This window comes from Gymnoscopelus braueri, assembly GCF_963280865.1.
Source record: "Gymnoscopelus braueri genome assembly, chromosome: 20".
Lineage (NCBI taxonomy): Eukaryota > Metazoa > Chordata > Actinopteri > Myctophiformes > Myctophidae > Gymnoscopelus > Gymnoscopelus braueri.
This window is the reverse complement of record NC_137622.1, coordinates 6,756,603-6,775,954: the sequence shown is the minus strand read 5'-3', so window position 1 is coordinate 6,775,954 and position 19,352 is coordinate 6,756,603. Positions and strand designations below refer to the sequence as shown.

At 39.8% G+C, this 19,352-nt stretch overlaps 2 protein-coding genes across 2 annotated transcripts; one reads left to right on the top strand and one right to left on the bottom strand.

Moving 5' to 3' along the window:
- Positions 1–350: 350 nt before the first annotated feature.
- On the top strand, positions 351–4,510 carry LOC308076056 (glyoxalase domain-containing protein 5-like). The gene is made up of 4 exons (XM_080416160.1): positions 351–457; positions 1,735–1,887; positions 2,809–2,964; positions 3,549–4,510. The coding sequence occupies exons 1-4, from the start codon at positions 401–403 to the stop codon at positions 3,690–3,692; spliced, it is 510 nt and encodes a 169-aa protein (XP_080272286.1). The 5' UTR covers positions 351–400; the 3' UTR covers positions 3,693–4,510.
- Positions 4,511–9,075: 4,565 nt separating this feature from the next.
- On the bottom strand, positions 9,076–19,229 carry irg1l (immunoresponsive gene 1, like). The gene is made up of 7 exons (XM_080416170.1): positions 19,093–19,229; positions 17,622–17,676; positions 16,254–16,531; positions 15,406–15,498; positions 14,593–14,801; positions 11,014–11,526; positions 9,076–10,231 (listed from the first exon to the last, which is right to left on the bottom strand). The coding sequence occupies exons 1-7, from the start codon at positions 19,108–19,110 to the stop codon at positions 9,814–9,816; spliced, it is 1,584 nt and encodes a 527-aa protein (XP_080272296.1). The 5' UTR covers positions 19,111–19,229; the 3' UTR covers positions 9,076–9,813.
- Positions 19,230–19,352: the final 123 nt, after the last annotated feature.

The window sequence follows — 19,352 nt, the reverse complement described above, 5'->3', positions numbered from 1 at the left end:
AGATGAGTAAGGCTCGGAACGAGGCTAATTTAATCCAGTGGTTCTCAAATATTTATGTCAAGGACCCCCAAATTAATATGTATTTGTCCCTAACCCCCATCTGAAAATGTTTTGTGCCAGGGAGCCAGCCCCGTACCAGATTTGTGGTGTTAAAAATCTTCCAAATATTCCACATTTTATTTCAAGATTTAAGAAAGCTCACACGTGAGCCTGTAGATCTGCTATTTTCAATGTATACATTATGAATACAATACATTATATAGCTTAAAGTGCTCATAATGGCCTAGTGCCCTAGTTGCTTCTTTTGGGCTTGTTTCTCTAGACATGGTTGCTTATTTCTCTCTCAGAATCTGGCAACGCTGAGCCCAACTCACATTAGTTCAGTTTTCACTTTGTCAGTATGACCCTCAGGACTTTTGGGAGCCGTTTATCACAACTTCAACGGACATATTTCAAGGTGAGCAACAGAACACAATAAGTCTCGCTCTGAACTTGAAGTAGACTGAACTGAACCGTTGCTTTTATCACTTGAAAGATTGCCGAATCATTTTCCTCTAAAAGCTCTACCTTTGGTTACATTTGAATACCAATAGGCTCTATGCACAGCAGCCATATTATCACATCCTTCACAGGTGTTACCAATGATACTAATGAAGGCTCTGTTCCATTTGTAGCGCAGTTGTTCTCAGACTTTTTAATTTCCACGACCCCCATAACTCTGAGAGTGTACACATGGAACCAAATGGACCCGTAATGTGTACACTCAAAGTTACACATCCGTAAGGGGTCATTTGGAACCCCCTCAAGCCAAGGAACCATGAGGGTCCCTGGACCCCAATTTTAGACCCACTGGTGTAGTTAAGTGTTTCCAGTGAGCCAGCATGCACAATATCAACACCCTGACTCTGTTTGACCAGAATGGAACAGAGCCTTAGTATCATTGGCAACACCTGTGCATTTCTTCACAATATGGCTGCTGTGCATAGAGCCTATTACTTGAGGAGAAGATACAGGTAGCTACTTAGACATGCAAAACCCAATTTGACCACATGGTGGCATGGAAGTCCATAGGTCCAAAAATTAAAGCATAAATACCACAATGAAATAAATAAAAAAACACAATGATGTAAATAAAAAATACAATGAAATCAATAAAAATAGTTAAATAAATGCATGTACTTTTTTATTGCATGTTTTTTATTTCATTGTTTTTATTTATTTCATTGTGGATTTTATTTTCTTATTTTTGGACCTATAGACTTCCATTTACAAGCTCACAATGTGTCACTTGTAGATCTGCTGTTTTTAAACAATTTCATTTGGAAGAAATGATCAGTCTCCCTGCACAATATTTTTTAGATTGATTTGAAAACGTAAAGGTTTTTGAGAACCACTCTTGTCAATGACATGCTCTCATAATGCAATGATATTCATTACTTGTCTTATCTGAAGTTAAATGTTGTAATGTAGCCAGTTGAGGATGGGTGCTTATTTTATATTTATATTCCCTATTTGATGATTATTATCTCATTCTAGTTTCAACTTGTATCATTTAATGTTTTTTTTTTTTTTTACTGTTGCCTTTCCACCTTGGATTTCTGTATTCACATAGGAAATTAAGATTATTTTATTATACTGTGTGTATCCTCGTATTTTTTTTATATTGTTTGTATTTTACTTGTAAGCTATACATTCTTGCCAAAATTAATCGATTGATCGCTCTCTCTCTTATAGACTTTCTCCAGTCCGGCATTAGTTGTCAGATGTAAAAGCAGCTGTCCGGTGTCAGTAAGCCACCTGGACCACCTAGTTCTGACGGTGAAGAATATTAACACCACCATCAACTTCTACTCCTCAGTGCTGGGCATGGAGGTCATTACCTTCAAGGTAGGACCACACAACATGGGTGCTCTCCGCACACCAGTATTTTATTTGGTTCTAAACGTTACTGAATCAGGTTGCAGTGGTGGAAAAAGCACTCACATTTGTTTACAAGAAAGTATCAATACTGCAATATACAAATACTCTGTTACAAGTAAAAGTCAAAATGCATCAATATGTACCAAAAGTAAAAGTACTCATTATGCAGGATGTTCCATTTCAAGTTTTCAAATGTATAAAGATCTTTTGAAAATAGCAGATCTACAAGCTCACAATGCATCGCATTGCGATGCATTGTGAGCTTGTAGATCTGCTATTTTCAAATGGCCAAAATGTATATAGGGCTAAAGTGGTTAATGTATGTTTTGTAATAATAATCCAAATCTACAAAGTAACTAGTAATTACTAACGAAATATAGTGGAGTAAAAGTACAATATTTGGATCCGAGATGTAGTGGAGTAGAAGTGAAAGTATTGGAAATTGGAAATACTCAAGTAAAGTACAAATACAAAGTACAATGCACTTAGTTACTTTCCACCACTGCCAGGTTGAAAGTAAAGCTTTCCTCACTTGATGCACTCACTCCTCCAACGTGTCCACTAGATGGCAGGGTTTGATCACTGATCATGTAGCTGTCCTCACCACAGTGTATGAGATGTTTGAAATAAACAAATTGGTAACAAAGGAAAACAAAAAAGAAAGAAAACAGGTATTTAAAAATGGGTATGTGACGACCCTGTGTTTCAGAACCAATGCCCTTTCATTTCATTAGGTTTTTAAAGAGCTGGAGAGAGAGGGAGACCTCTGTTACAAACAAACACACTGTAGAAATGATTACTATGGGGATTTAAAGCTATTTTTAACACTATTTTAACAAAGAAATATCACATAGACCCCCTTTAAATAAATGAATGCCTTCACTTCAGGGGAACCGTAAGGCCTTGAGTTTTGGGCAGCAGAAATTGAACCTTCACCAGGTGGGTCAGGAGTTTGAGCCCAAAGCTGGACGTCCAACCTCAGGTTCTGCAGATCTGTGTCTGATCACCACGACCCCGCTGGCTGCGGTCGCTACACACCTGCAGGTACCCCCACCATGCCCCAAATAGGGATGAATTATTCATTAATTTATACAAATTATTATCGATTATGTTTTATTATCAATTAGTTTGATTAATCCATTAAGACCGGGAACGCATCTGTGTCATTTTTTGATTTCTTTGGCTATTCAAAAATAGCAGATCTACAAGCTCATGTGCCGCGCTATGAGCTTGTAGATCTGCTATTTATTTGAAAAATCGTGAAAATGTGTGCAAATCTTTGAAAAATATTCAAAGTGAAAACTTTTCAAAACTCAAATCTTTGCTTCTGGGGGGATTCTACAAATGTCTTCTAAATCCTAACAGTCTTTTTTTTAAACTTATGTTGCTATAATATCAGTTGTTCTCAGACCTTTTCATGTCAAGGACCACCCATAATTATATGTTTTTCGTAACAAAGGTAAACAAATCAATAATTTGATGGCTTAGGAATGCGACAAAAACAAAAAAAATATCCATGAATTCAAGTCTCCATGTGGGGTGACTAATCGATAGAAAAAAAAGTCATTTTGGGGGTGAACTATCCCATTAATGGGTTAACCACCGCTGCACCCCATCCTTGTCTTTAGGCGTGCGGGGTGCAGATAGAGGAAGGTCCAGTTGAAAGGAGTGGAGCCGTGGGAGCCATCACCTCGCTGTACTTCCGTGACCCCGACCACAACCTGATTGAAGTGTCAAACTACAACCACACAGCCACCAACGGGACGTCTTAGGAGCTCCTGTCATTTGTAAATGAGACTTGTTTGTGAGTTTGATAATTCGATGAAATTGTGAAAATATCAGATCTACAACTCGTCACGATGTGGGTTTGTACTGTTTTCACTGTTTTTGAAATAGGGCTCAAGTGATTAATTCATAATGTCTTTTTAAGTTTGGGAAAGTCTATAAAGTGGAAAAGTTTCTCTTCTTGGGCAAAGGTTTATTCAAAGAACCAGAATTATATCCAAGTTGCCCTTGCTGCCTCAGTCCAGTAGGACCACTCTGCACATTTGTTTGAATAACGACAGTTAGAAAGCCCACCATTAGTTGCAGTTTTCAACATTTAGCTGGATAACATCAGCTGACCAGGCAGAGAGAGGGTCTATTATTATTACTGCGTAATTCTCTGGACCAGCGGCTGGCTGCTACTTTAAGTATGCCTGTGAACAGGAAACTGTTTGTTTTATGGAAATAGCTTCTGGCTGGCCAGTGCAAAACACTCCACACCACACGTTTAGGCGTGAATGGGGCGAATTAGGTAAGTAAAATTAGCGCTTAGAAAGCATATTTCAGAATGTGAGAAATGACAACGATTATGTGTCTTATGAGCTGATATTATAAAGTACTTTCCTGTACTGTACGCCTACTACAGAATAAACAAATAGCAGATTCACTTGTTGCCATGTGCTCAAATGTTTATGGCATATTCAAGATAATATCCTATCTGAAGAAATGGTCATGCAATCACAATTAGTGATTATTCTTGTGATGCTTTTCATGTTTTTAGATTAAATGTTTACTCATCTTGAACACATGAAATACTTAAACTTGATTATTTGTCATTATTAGACACTCCATTGGACTAACGTTGATCATCAACACACAAAAATATAGCATGTGTATTCAAAGAAAGGAGTTGTTAAACCTGCAGAACATTGGATTTTCCCCATGTCAAGACGGCTAAAATACATTATTTGCATTATTTGTTAACAGGTTGTAATGGTATGCACATTCAAGCTAATAGTTCTAGGTTATATATCCTTACTTAAAATAAGTTTATAATGTAAAATAACGTTCTCCCCAGTACAGGACTCTCCCCAGTACAGGACCGGTATATCAACAAATCAAAACATTTAGACTTATAATTTATTTTATTTGTTATTTTTGATATGCAGGATGGCCATACACGGGGTGGGAGAAGACAAAATTGCCATTTCAATGACTACACAAAAATTATTAGTATTTGGAAAAATATTTTGTTACAACTTTCAATTTAGACAAAGTTGGTACACAGCTCAGTGATCAAGATAATTCAATAATTGGAATCATTTTATTTGCCATGTTGGTGCTATTTGTGCATACATGATGATAATTGAGAAAGGACAAGAGGACTACACCATGCTATGCTACAATGGGACATCAAATGCAAATTATTACACACGTTCTTTAAAGAATATTTGTATTACGGTTTCACGTAGAACAGAACGAAACGGCGCAGACACGGCGTGACAAATGGAATGGAGTCGGTATAAATATTCCACATTCAACTTTATTGCCACGTCACAGTTTTACAGGTGTAAAAAGTGGGTGACATTCTGTCAGACAAGCTTACAAGCTTGCAAGCTTACAAGCTTAACAAGCTCTCTATTCCTAAAGAACGGAGAATGAAAGAAACAAGGAAAACAGACCATATATATGTCAGATATCCTAATGCGAGCAATGTCACATAAGGCTGCACAAGATATTGTTACAGCAACGCAATGTACTCGTTGGTGACACTGCAAAGGATGCAATGTAGTCAGTCATATTGTACTAAAACTATTTTACCTTCTTGAATGAAAAAAAAAACTAACATGGTTCTAAAAACAGTACAGTCTGATAAATAATGACACTCACACACACACACACACACACACACACACACACACACACACACATCTGTATTCAAAGAGGCGTCATGTTGAGTCAGCCAGTATTAAACAACAGCCTCTAAAGTCATCATAATCTTTGCTACATACTCTTTTCAAATAGAGCCATTGAAGTCAGATTAAGCAGATTAAGTATGAGCTATTAGTCAATGAACAGCTAGGTTAAATCATCAGGCTGGGTAAATAGTCACAAAAGTAGAGTGCAGAGAGAACTTCAAAGACACTAGGATGCCATATGAACCTAGCATTTGTCTAAACAACATGCTATCTAAATCACTTTAACATACAATACATTTGGTGGTGCATGGATAAAAACAATATTAAAGCAAATATAGAAACAGTCCCTTGTGCATGTAGTCTTTTGTGCGTTCAACATTTTGTGAGGCAAGAACCACAAAGGATATAACCTCAATAAAGACTTAATTTAGCAGCAGATATCAAACATGTCAGCGACAGTAAACATATATAGACAGCTATGTGCACGATAAAGAATCCCATGTGGCTGCCTTTGTCGTCAGGGAAGACAACTGACTGGACTCAGCGCTTGTTCAGCAATCTGATGGTTGTCAGCAGCAGTGGTGGAAGAAGCGGCAACATCACAATATGAAAATATTCTGTTACAACTAAGTAAAAGGCCTGTATTCATTCTCTTCTCAGCACATGTGAACTCAACTCTTTCCCTGCTTGAGCTTTTTGTACATACTGAAGCAAGTTACTTTACACATGATCAATTCAGGGGAAACACGCAGTGGTGTAAAGTAACTAAGTATATTTACGGTTACAAATGGTTCAGAATGCTGCTGCCCGGGTCCTGACCGGCACAAAAAAGTGATCATATTTCACCAATTCTAGCATCCCTACTTTGGCTCCCAATCACTTTCAGAATTGATTTTAAATTTGTATTAATTACCTTTAAGGCCATCTCTGGTCTGGCCCCATCGTACATCTCCGACCTACTCAAGCCATATAAACCAGAGCGCAATTTGAGGTCCTCAGACAAAGCTCTACTCAAAATCCCATTTTCCCATTAAAAAAACAAAAGGTGATTGGGCCTTCGCTTTTAGAGCCCCGAATCTCTGGAATGCCCTCCCCCTAGAGAGCAGGCTTGCAGAGTCTGTGCCCCGTTTCAAATCCCTCCTGAAAACCCACTTTTATAGATTCGAAAGGTACTATATAAATAAAGCTTTATTATTATAAGTATATTTACTCAAGTACTGTACTTAAGTGCAATTTTGAGGTATTTGTACTTTACTTGAGTATTTCCAATTCCTATTACTCTTACTTATGCTCCACTACAACTCGGAGGCAAATATTGTACTTTTACTCCACTACAATTATTTGAAAACTTCAGTTACTAGTTACTTTGTAGATTTTGATTATTATTACAAAACATATGTTAACCACTTAAACCCTATGTACGGCCCTATGTACGGCCATTTGAAAATAGCCGCTAGAGAGCTTGTAGATCGGCTATTTTCAAAGATTTTTATACATTTGTAAACTGTAATCTGTAATGGGACATTCTGCATAATGAGTACTTTAAGTACATTTTGATGCCAGTACTTTTGTACTTTTACTCAAGTACATATTGAATTCTGGACTTTTACTTGTAACAGATTATTACTATTATTTCTATATAGCTGTATTGATACTTTCTCTTAAGTAAAAAATTTGAGCACTTGTTCCACCACTGGAAACACGATAGGTACCCCCTAGGTTCTGTCGCGTCCTTCCTTGTGGTCGAGACAACAGAGGCTTTCAGCTGGTGAGAAGGAAGACCACTGCAGGACTTTCCCTGCTGCTAAATCATTTACACACACTAAACCCAACTTTCTACCCACAATAGTTGTATCAATGGGTATATGGCCTATTGCATTGCCAACTCAGGGCCCTTGAAATGAAAAAGGTTGTGAATCACTGTTATAGCGTATAATATTGTTGTTTTTTTGTTATTGAGTGGAATGTGTTATTACCTCCAGACATGTCTGGAGGAATTGTACTGTCCATTAACTAGGAAAGAACACGTAGTGTGAGTTTTCGTACAAACACACAGTCAAACCCATTTGAGAAGCAGACATATAATTGTTTTAACCAAAGTTTTCCAAGCACTGAGGATTCTGGCCACCGTGTGTCTATGTTCTCCTTGCAGCTTGTTGTTCCTGAGGGAGATCTAAAGATAAGACGCTAGCTCTCACTCCTTCCCTTGTCACTGTCATTTACTCACTTCTGATGTGTGACATCTGGGTTCACCACGATGACCCCCTGGCATAGAGGCCGGTGAGTATATCCAATACAGGTCCAGTGGAGAATAAATGTATGCTTTGGAAAATATTTTGAAATAATGTAAAATATATATGATTTGAACATGCACGGTACACCATTATCTAAACCTAAATTTACCCTTCAATTTCTTGTTTATCCCTGAAATGACTGGATATCACAGGTTTTGTTGCAATTTGTAGCATTGTGTAGAAATATTGGGCCTCAAATGTAATTAAAAAATATATGTATTTGGCCCATCATTTGTAAAATAATGGGGTCCGTGGCGTAATGCATATCAAATTGGGGGTCCTTGAAATTCGAAAGGCTGAGAATCACTGGTTCAGGACACCCTCCATGCGCATAAACACACACACACACACACACACACACACACACACACACACACACACACACACACACACACACACACACACACACACACACACACACACACACACACACACACACACACACGCTCCGCTCCTTCTCAACCATGGACAAGATCCCTTGCACATTATGGACATACAGTATGTGCTTATTTATGCAACATGTTTTTAATTTAAAAAAGTTAAATGCATATTTACTTTATCTTTATGTACTTTTATCTTTTTATTTGCCCACTATCCATGTAGCTGACCAAAATACAATCCACTACCATTTATTTTAAGTGTTTTAATAGCTGCAGCCTGTTACAAATAAAGGTTGAATTGAAATTTTATTTAATTGAGCAGCTCAATATTCAGTTAAAACCTCCATTTTCTTCTGCTGCTTTGGGTTTTGCTCCAAAATGTTCGTGTCAAAACAGATATTGAACTGTACAGTATGATTCCATAGATTCTTAGATTATAGTCATCCTGACTTAATTTCAGGAGGACAAATGTTTATTTTACAATAAAACTAAAATAAAACTAAAAACACCTTGATAAGCCCCAAACTAATGTGTAATTGTAGCTGCAATCCGCATTGAAAAAGATGATACACAGATAATAGTTTACATGTTTTTATTCAATATAATACAAGTTGAAAATGATACATAAACAATAAAGAAAACATTCATTGAGTTTTTACAAGTACAGTATTAATCTATCCTCGAAATAAACATTTTCACATCCAGTCAGGAGACAGAGGACCTAAATAATAAAGTATACACACACACACACACACACACACACACACACACACACACACACACACACACACACACACACACATACATACAGTAACATAATAGTCCTTTGCCACCCCAATTTCAGATGTAAAGTTGACATAAATCACCCCAATCACCACTTAATAATTAGCTGTTGCTATGTTAGTCGCTTCATAATGGGAAGTACATTTTTAAGTTAAGAGTAAGTACAGGGGGCCTCGCGCATGCAAGATTTAAAATAATATATTTATTTTTACCGACAGCAGCTGAAGTCCTTGTCATGTCTGTCTGTCTATCAGTCCCTCCTGGTACACACAACAGCACTGACTACTTTCTTAACATGCTGTGGAAGGCTTGGCGTCAAAACGCTTTTAATTAAAAAGTAGAAGTTTATTTTTTTAATTGGCAGTCTTGACTGAGGGGGCGAGATGGTCCGGTTGAGGGGGTGTCGCCGGCCTGGCTGCAACTATCAAATATTTTTTTAGCATGTATGATTAACCACTTAAGCCCTATTTCATACTTCTTGGTACAACAGTATCAAACAGAAATGGCTAAAATAGCCGATATACGAGCTGAGCATGGTGATCAGGCATTTTTTCTACTTTGAAAAAAATTGGGGGGAAGCTAAACTTAAAATTTATCTCAAAATCGATTATTTTGTATTCTCTATAATCGATTAAATAGATGAGTTCGAATAACTGTTGCACCCCTAATTAAAAGGAGGAACAATTCTGCCAAATGTTCCAATTATGTGAAGAGATAACAAAATATTTGCATAATTCTGGAGTGCTGGCAGATTCACTGCAGCTGTGAGAGAAGGACTGTGCAATCCTCAAGTGTTTCAAGCTCTTGCACTGCCTCAAGCAGCCCTTCAACCTTCTCAGGAGGAAGTACCGCCCCTGCGTTGTCACAGAACTTCTTTCTCAGGCTCTCAGTGCTCAGTGGGTTGCGCCAATGACCGTAGAAGGTGTCACAGCGGCCCTTCAGGATGTCTCCTCCGGCCAGCGTCACCTGGACCTCGCCGTACATGCGGTCGAAGTTGGCCGGGTTGTCGTCCGGGTGCTCCACGTGGACGCGACTCAACAGGGCCAGCACCTCAGGGCGCTGCAAGGCGGCCGAGGAGAAGGACCACATCGTCACCTCGCCGTCCAGGAGAGCACTGCAGGTGGTCAACTGGAAGGAGTGGTGTGCCTCGTGCTCAGAGTCGGGGAAGGGCCTGTTAAAAGGCCGGTCACAGTTATAACAGAATCACCTGATGGTAGTTATCTTATATTAAAATCTTTTGTTAAAATTGTCGCTATGACTCAGCCATAACCATATAACGGGTTCCCAATGCAGCTACGCCCAAATATGGAGTGTATTGTCTAACCTCAATGTGTCGTCATGGCATCAGGCGCAAACAAATCAGTCGGCTCCATATATGGTCACAAAAGGGGGCATGCCTATAGGTATATACTGATGACATCTCTATATATATATATATATATACTGATGCGATCTCCATGAATGTAAAAGGGATAAGGACTGACACACATACAGAGATTTCCATATATGGGTATATTGGTCGGTGAGACGTAGGTGTGAGGGCCTCATAGCGGCCCGAACCTCTAGTTTGAAATAATTACAATTATTTTGTAATTAGTAATGATCATCAGAATCATTTCCATTCATCTGTCTAAATTAATCTGTTTAAAGATAACGGAAATAGCCCATCTACAAGCTCACATTGCGTTACACTACGATGCATTGTGGGGTTGTAGATTGGCTAATTCCACTAATTTTGAAAGTATCTCATGATTAAATAAGGCTTGTTTTGGCCAAAGTACATTATTTATTTTGATTATTGGTACCAGTCATTGTCAGTCATTTCTTTGTATATTTGTTATTGGTCATATCAGACCTTTGCAATGTTTGTTTACATTGCCAAAAACACAATTAATCGCAATTATTTGTATGACAAATGAATCAACTACAATGTCATGATCGTGAGAACCCTACCTGTTGATGTACTTAGAGTGTGGGATTCGAAGCAGGATGTCCTGCACCTGAGCGGGGAGGACGGGCCGAAGGGACTCGCCGCCCGTGAGCACCGCGTGGACGGCGGTGGCGGCCTCCGCCACCCAGTGCATCCCCAGATGAGCAGGGAAACGCTTGAATTTCATGTCCTGCTCCTCCAGAAGGAAGACGTGTTCCTCGTCGTCGGGGGAGGTCATATGGCGTGGCACGTAGTCTTCATAAAAGACGTTGAAGCCGTCCACCCCTGGCACAGCGTCCAGGACCAGGAGGCTGGCCTCCAGGCCTCGTGAGGCCAGCAGAGCCGCCTCCATCCCCAGGCGGGAAGCGTTGCCGATGTGGAAGGGTTTGGACTGGGTGGCGGCGTTGCACATGGGCGCTCCAGCTAGAGAGGCGGCTATGGCCAAGGCATGGCGGCACTGGGAGCTGTCCAGCGACAGGAGACGTGCGCACGCCGCGGCGCTTCCCATGGTGCCGACCACACTGGGAGGGTGGAACCTGAGGATGGAGAAGAGAGTGACAGAGAGACCTCAAGGTGATTTCATTTATTGTTACCTCTTGTGTGTACATGTATATAAGAGTACAAATGATTTGGTTCGGGTTCAGAATCAGCTTTATTGTCACATCACATATAAGTGGGTGAAATTCATTTTCGTGCATAGTTCCCAGCGTATTGTTAATTCCATAGAAAAAAAGAAGGGGGGGGAGATCAAACAAGAGAACAAAAAAACCCCACAGGTTATCATATTTACACACGGTAAATAGAGATAAGATATAAAGGTGCGTGAGCATAGCAGCAGATGTATACTGTGCTATGATATATTTTTGGACATTACTTAAAGGAGCATTTCACCCCTGGAAGAAACTGCAATCACTCAATGGTAATAGTATTTGTAGTAGATAACAGTAGCACAATTTAAGATTTGCACCCTATGGCCAGAAAAATAATGAAATCTGTGTTTGACTAGGGTTTGACTGGACTGCTGCATTACTACAATGACCATAATGCTTTGGTGCACTGCCCCTCCTTGTGGGGGGAGTGGAGGTTGCATGTGGGTGTGATCTCCAACAACAACATACAAACAGCATGCCAGTGTTGCCATGTCTGCTTATTATAAGCGGCTTCTTTCTAAAATGTAGTTGATATTTGGGCTTGTTTCCAAATGTTTTGATTGTTGTTTAAACCTCTCAAACATGTTCATGAATTTTTCCACAGACCCCCATCTGAAATTATAATTTGTGCCAGGGAGCCCCTAACAAATATGTGTCAAAAATATTCCACATTTTGCACTTTTTCCCCCTCAAGATTTTTTTGTAAATAGCAGATCTACAAGCTCACAATGGGTCGCGAAGCGTTGTGAGCTTGTGGATCGGCAATTTTCAAATATATAATATCCCATGTCTAGGTAAAGTGCTCTTGGCCTAGTTATCTTCTTTTGGGCTTGTTTTCATAGACCTGGTTGCTTATTTCTCTCACAATATCTGGCAACACTGGCTGAAGAATGTGTACCTCGCACACGTTCATCTAGTTACATATATGTCCATATTGTGATCCTAGCCTTTCGCGACGGTGTTTGTTTACCAGCGCCGCCACTGCACGCTGTATCTATTTTTTTTCACGCTTGCGCTTATGAAACACTAAACAGGATTATTATTTCATGTCAACATTCAAGTACAACTATCAGAAGATAACTCAGGTAAAGTAATGCCTCACTCTGCAAGGGGGGTTGCCCGCTGGCCGCAGCTAATGGGAGTGGCCGAGTGGGGAATGAAGGTTGAACAAAGTGTTACGGACACCCCTTGGGGCTGTCTTTGGAGCTGGTCTGACTGAGACGCGTCGAGACAACATGTAGTGCGGAAAGGAATGAGATCAACATCTCGTGACGTAAATAACGTCACGAAATCTTCGAAGATTACTAGATATCTAAAAACACAGATTATACACAAAAAAAACCCAGGATCTTGTTTCTTGAGTCCTAAACTTCATTAAAAGAAGATCTAGTTGCAAAATCGGCGAAATGTCCCTTTAAGTTGCTAGAAAAACACAATAAAAAAGTCAGTGCGTCGTACATGGGATTAAGGTGGACAATGCGTGTCGACCGCATAATCCACATAAAGTAGACTGACACTGGTATAATCCGCAAGTAGGTCCATGAGGAAGAGCATATTGTAGCAGCATCAATAATAAATATAGCTGCAAGCAGCAATACCAGAGGCCAAGTAATGTTTGCAAGGGTGACAGCAGGCGGTAAATTGGCTTCATATTCCTACAGTAGTCATTAAGCAAGGGATAACCAACATTCAGCTGGTCATCATGCAAGGGATAAATATAAGGGTTTCCCTTTAGGCTGGTGGTTAAGATGTTTGGCTTTAGTGTCCCTTCTCGCACAGGAGACTCGAGTGCAAATCCTGGGCGTTGCATTCAAAGGTGTTTTGCACATGGTTCCTACTCCTAGGTTATAAACATCTATTTTAACCACCTGTGTGCATGGAAACGCCTTGTACCTCGGTTCAGATATTTTGCTCTAATGCCTGAGGAGCTGTGCCCCCCCCCCCCACATTGGGTGCATCTGCTTGAAAACTCCTTCATTTTGTTGTGACAGCAGAGCTGCTAGGAATAGACGGCTACTGTTAAGCATGTGTTGTGCGGTGGAACACCATGTCCAGAGACGCTGTGTTTCAGCACAGTACATTTGACTCATTGCAGTACTCTTTCATAAAGCAAATGAAGTGTTGGGTCACAACGGCGTGTAAACAGCTGCCTAATGGGGCACTCAGTCAAATGTTTCCCCACTTCAGCAGTCAGCAGAGTCAAATATGGCTCTTGAACTACCCTTATTATTATTGCAATTCATTAAGACCACCGTTTCTCAACTTCGGGTCTGGGGACCACAGAGGGTCCAAATGGACCCTTACAAATGGAACCAAATGGACCCTTATATATGGCTCCAGTTGGTTACAAGAGTTAAATTAATGCTGAGGATTTTATAATAGATTGGGCTCCCAGAGATGAAAAATTAAACCGGTATCAAATGGGGATCTGTGGACTAATATCAAACTGGGGGTCCATGACAGAAGGTTGAGAGTCACTGCGCAACACCTCTGGGCCTGTCCCCAACGAAGGATTTCTACAGTCGAATCTGATTGGTCAAACGTTGCCTATAGTCGACTAATAGTCGAATGATATAGCCAAAAAATAAGATTTTTTTTTGTTATTTGTTTTGCATGATTTGATTAAGATTGGCAGTCGAATCAGTCTGATTCGACTGCCAATCTCTCGGTTTGACCATGCAAAAAAGATACTTGCTTGGTTTCTCCCAATAAATCATAACATATATCCTATTTTTGGCAAACTATTAGTTAATTATTTTACCAAATTAGGCCAATCTCTGTCGAATAATGCAAACAAAAAAAGAAGAAAACCTTTATTATTATTATTATTATTATTATTTTTTAATATATATATTTTTTTGATTCGACTAAGAGATTGGCAGTCGAATCAGTCTCCCTCGATCGATTAGTCGACTATTCGAATAATCAAGATCAGGCCTAAACACCTCTCACCTCTTTGGTATGTTGTAGGCATCGTCGGAGAACCTCAGCAGTCGGCCCTGGATCTCGATGCCTACGTTGAAGGCCATCAGCAGGTCCATGCCGCGGGGCCTGATGCGGTACGCAGGCAGCAGGTCACAGATGGCCAGGAGAGCAGGAAGCACGGCACCGGAGGGGTGAGTGGCAGGATGCCACGTGTCATCAAAGTCCATAGAGTGAGTCTGCAGACAACGAGCAGCTTATTTACGTAATATGTAGTGGTGGGAAAAGTACTCACATTTCTTAAGTTTAAGTATCAATATTGCAATGTAGAAATACTCTGTCTGGTAAAAGTCTGGAATTCAAAATATACTTGAGTAAAAGTACAAAGGTATTGGCATCACAATGTACTTAAAGTACCAATAGTAAAAGTACTCATTAGACAGAATGTCAAGTTTTCAAATGTATGAAAATCTTTTGAAAATAGCCGATCTACAAGCTTGTAGCTTGTAGATCGGCTATTTTCAAATGGCCGAAATGTATAGGGCTGAAGTGGTTAATGTATGTGTTGTAATGATAATCAAAGCCTACAAAGTAGCCACTAACTAAAGTTTTCAAATAATTGCAGTGGAGTAAAAGTACAATATTTGCCTCTGAGTACAAATACCTAAAGATTGTACTTAAGTACAGTACTTGAGTACATGTACTTAGTTACTTTACACCACTGGTAATCTGTATATACAGTATGCAGTAAATGTTTGAAGTCTCCTGTTGTGTCAGTACCATAGCTGACAGTGTTTGTTGTTGGCTGGTGACAGTTATACAGTATATAGTGGTTGTACTCACTGCCACCCCGTTGACGAAGGCTGCCAGTGTTGGGGACAACCTGGTGCCTGTGCGGCCGTACACACGACTGATGTCATTGGCAGCGTATGCGTGCTGAGGGGGCGGAGACGGGACAGGTGCACGCACGCACACACACACACACACGCACAAATATGTTTTACAATACAAAAACAACACTTTCCTAATGCAAACATTTAATGTAAACATTCCAGTCTGAGTAAGCATTATCCACCTGTGCCTCCTGCTTGTTGTTGACAAATTGCCCCACATAAAGGAGTTTTTTTCCTTCACATTTACATACAGTATTTGTCTTTTTCTGAAGTCTAGTTTTAGTTTATTCCACACCTAATTTTTCGGTTGTAGTTTAGAGTTGATTTGAATAACCTTGGTTTCAGTTCCACATACAGTGTAAGTCTGAACAAGCTCTGATGAAATACGGGAAGAAAAGACTCAAACCACCAACATCTCCTCCCATTCCTACATTACACTTTATTTGTATTTTAACACCTTGAACTAGCTAAAATGACCAGCGAAAATGAAGTGACTCGCTATGAGCTTGTATATCTGCTATTTTTGAATAGCCAAAGTATAAAATAATGGTTAAAGTGGTTAAAATCAAAAAAGGTTTTAATGGTTTAACCCTCGTAGGGTCCTCGGGTCCTTTTAACCCGGTTTAACATTTTCAACATTAATTAAAAGTATGTAAAACATTTTTGTTCTCTATGAAACTTCTTCTATTTGCCTTATTTACTGTACTAAACATGTGATATGAAAATTTTCGGGTCAAAGTGACCCGAAGGCCCTGGGTGTGACTAAAACACGAAGACCCTACGAGGGTGGCTCATTACCTTGCAGTGTTGTAGGGCCAGTTCAAACACCTCTGTGGTGCTGCCGATCAGGCCCACCCCGATGCTGTCCAGCACCATCCTCTTACTGCGATGCAGGACGGTGGGGGACAGGTGCTGAGGCTTCACCTCGCTGATGAACCTCCCAAAGCTGCCTGTCACTGTCTCCTCAGGGGCCCGTCGTCGGGCCACTGTGTCCTCAGGGGCCCGTCGTGGGGTCACTGTCCCCTCAGGGGCCCGTCGTGGGGCCACTTTGTCCTCCAGGGCCGGCCGCACCGCCGCTGGAGTAAATGGAAAAGAAAGGGAAAACTTTGTTAAGTCCACAGGGGAAATTCAGCTTCTGATTACCAGACAGCCTAATCTACCCATTCAGATATGGCCGCCCTCCAAAGAGATGATGATGGGGGAGGACAGGAGTGACATCAATCAATCAATCAATCAATCAATCAATCACATTTAACCACTTAAGTCCTTAATTACTTTGTCATGTAACGAATAGCTCAAGCTTGTTTTCGAACAGGACAGGATAGGATAGGCTAGGACCGAACAGAACAGGATAGGATAGGACCGAACAGAACAGGATAGGATAGGACAGGACGGGATCGTGCAGAACCTTGCTTCACATCGCGTCCAAATCTACAAAGTCACATGTAAATGAAGTTTTCAAATAATTGTAGTGGATTAAAAAGGACAATATTGCCTCTGAGATGTAATGGAGAAGTATAAAGTATCGAAAAATGGAAATACTCAACTCAAGTTAAAAGTACCTCAAATTTAGTTACTTTCCACCACTTCAGTTTACTCATCTGTCGTCGCAACCGACAGAGCAGCTTGACAGAACCAACATGAGACCTGCCCAATATTTACAGTAACACCACTCTTTCATTATAGCCTCAAGACAAATAAACATATTTGTCTTGTCGTCTTGTCATAAACGATAAACAAACACATCAGTCCGCGAGAGACCAGCAATTATTACCTGTAAGGGTCAATTTGGACCCCCTCAAGGAACCCTGAGGGTCCCTGGACCTATATAATGCTTTATAATGTGTTATGATTATTCTTATAAAGCGTTTAGTAATGATGAGTGCTTATAAATGTAGTTATACAGTGTTATAAGCAGATAGCTGCAGTTATACATGACATTATAATTCATTACAAAATGCTTTATAATGCATTAAGATTATCATTATAAAGCATTAGGAATATGTATGACTGCAATAATTATGCAGTCTGTTATAAGCAGACTATAATGCATTAAAAGTATGTTTTTAATGCATTATAGAAAGTGTTACCAATATATCTGCCTTTCTTCCTTCACAGTTTGAGTGTCAGTATTGTTATGAGAGTTGAGATGGAGTTAGTTCTTACATTCCATGATGTACCTGTGCATTCTTCTGATTCCACACAGCGTCCTGATGGGTTTCTGTAAGACAGAGAGCAGGGTTCTCACACTTTTTCATGTGAAGGACCCCCAAAATAATATGTATTTGGCCACAGAAAATATGTTGTTCCAGTGACCGCCAGAAGCAAAGATTTGAGTGAAATATTTTGGTTTAAAAAATACATATATTTTATTTTTTTATATATTCAAAGATTTGCACAAATCTTCACGATAAAAAAAAGCAGATCTACAAGCTCATATAGTGCGGCACTCAGTGATAAAATAGATATACAAGCTCTGAGCTTGTATATCTATTTTTAAATAGCCAAAGTATACAATAATGGTTAAAGTGGTTAAAACGATGACGGTATATTAACTTATTTAGCTGGGGACCCCCTGGTACCCCGCCAAGGACCCCTGGTCCACTTTGAGAACCAATGACATAGAGGATGTCAAGTGTTTTCACTGAGATGTGTGGGCTTGGGAAACCTTGCATCTCCACGTTTCAACTTTTTATGTTTTTGCTCTTGAAAAATTGGCCTACTTTCATTGTACAAAAGTCTTCATTTACTGAAAGGTAACACTGTGGGACATACAAGGTTTCCAAGTGGACGGCAAGGACACAGTAACGTGTGACGGAGGCAGACATCAATTAGAAGCAGTGGATGAGAGCAGTGACCTTCTGGCTCTCTTTGTCAGACAGACCTTATGAATTCAACCCTTAGCTCTGGGTGTCGTCATGATGAGTGTTGCTCGGCCAGCATGTCTCTCATGAAAGAGCCATTGTGTGCGTGAGTCAGCTGGACCAGGTGCACAATTACTGCTGCACCGTCCAACTTCATCAACATTAAATAAAGATCAAATGACAGATCCAGAATGATTCAAACATCCCAAAACATCAAACGTGATCAGAATGTGAGGCTTTCGTTCTGAAACTTTTTTTACTGCACTATAGAAGGTGGAAATATCCTTCTTTTTAGAGACACAGACGAGAAGCAGAAGATGCAGCTGAATGGCATCTAACAGAAACCCCTGGAAAAACAGCATAAATGTTTACCTGATTACTTGAGTAAAAGTACAAAAGTTTTGGTATAAAAATGAACTTAAAGTACCAAAACTAAAAGTACTAAAATGTTTGAAAATAGCAGATCTACAAGCTCACAACGCGTCGTGATGCGTTGTGAGCTTGTAGATCGGCTATTTTCAAATAGCCTATATATAAATTATGGCTAAAGTGGTTAATGTATGTTTTATAATGTAATAATTTATATCTGCATATCTAGTAACTAAAGTTTTCAAATAATTGTAGTGGAGTAAAAGTAATATTTGTTTGAGATGTAGTGGAGTAGAAGTAAAAGTATCGGAAATTGGAAATACTCAAGTAAAGTACAAATACCTCAAAATTGTACTTAAGTACAGTACTTGAGTACATGTACTTAGTTACTTTACACCACTGACCTGTACTTTGGTGAGCATGGTGTCACCGAGGTGTTTAACTTCAATGTGTTTTCAGCTCCTGCTTAGTTTTGTCTCTTCAAGCCGTCGTGTTGCTGTCCCAGGTGAAGACCGTTGATACTGTGAGTCCAGGCTGTCTCATTATATAGGCCGGCGTTGATAAACACAACTGATAACCGAGCCAAGAAGTCATGAGGAAGCTTTCTCCCAAGTAAAAGGGAGGGATTTCCACATAGGTCATCATCATCACCATCACCATCATT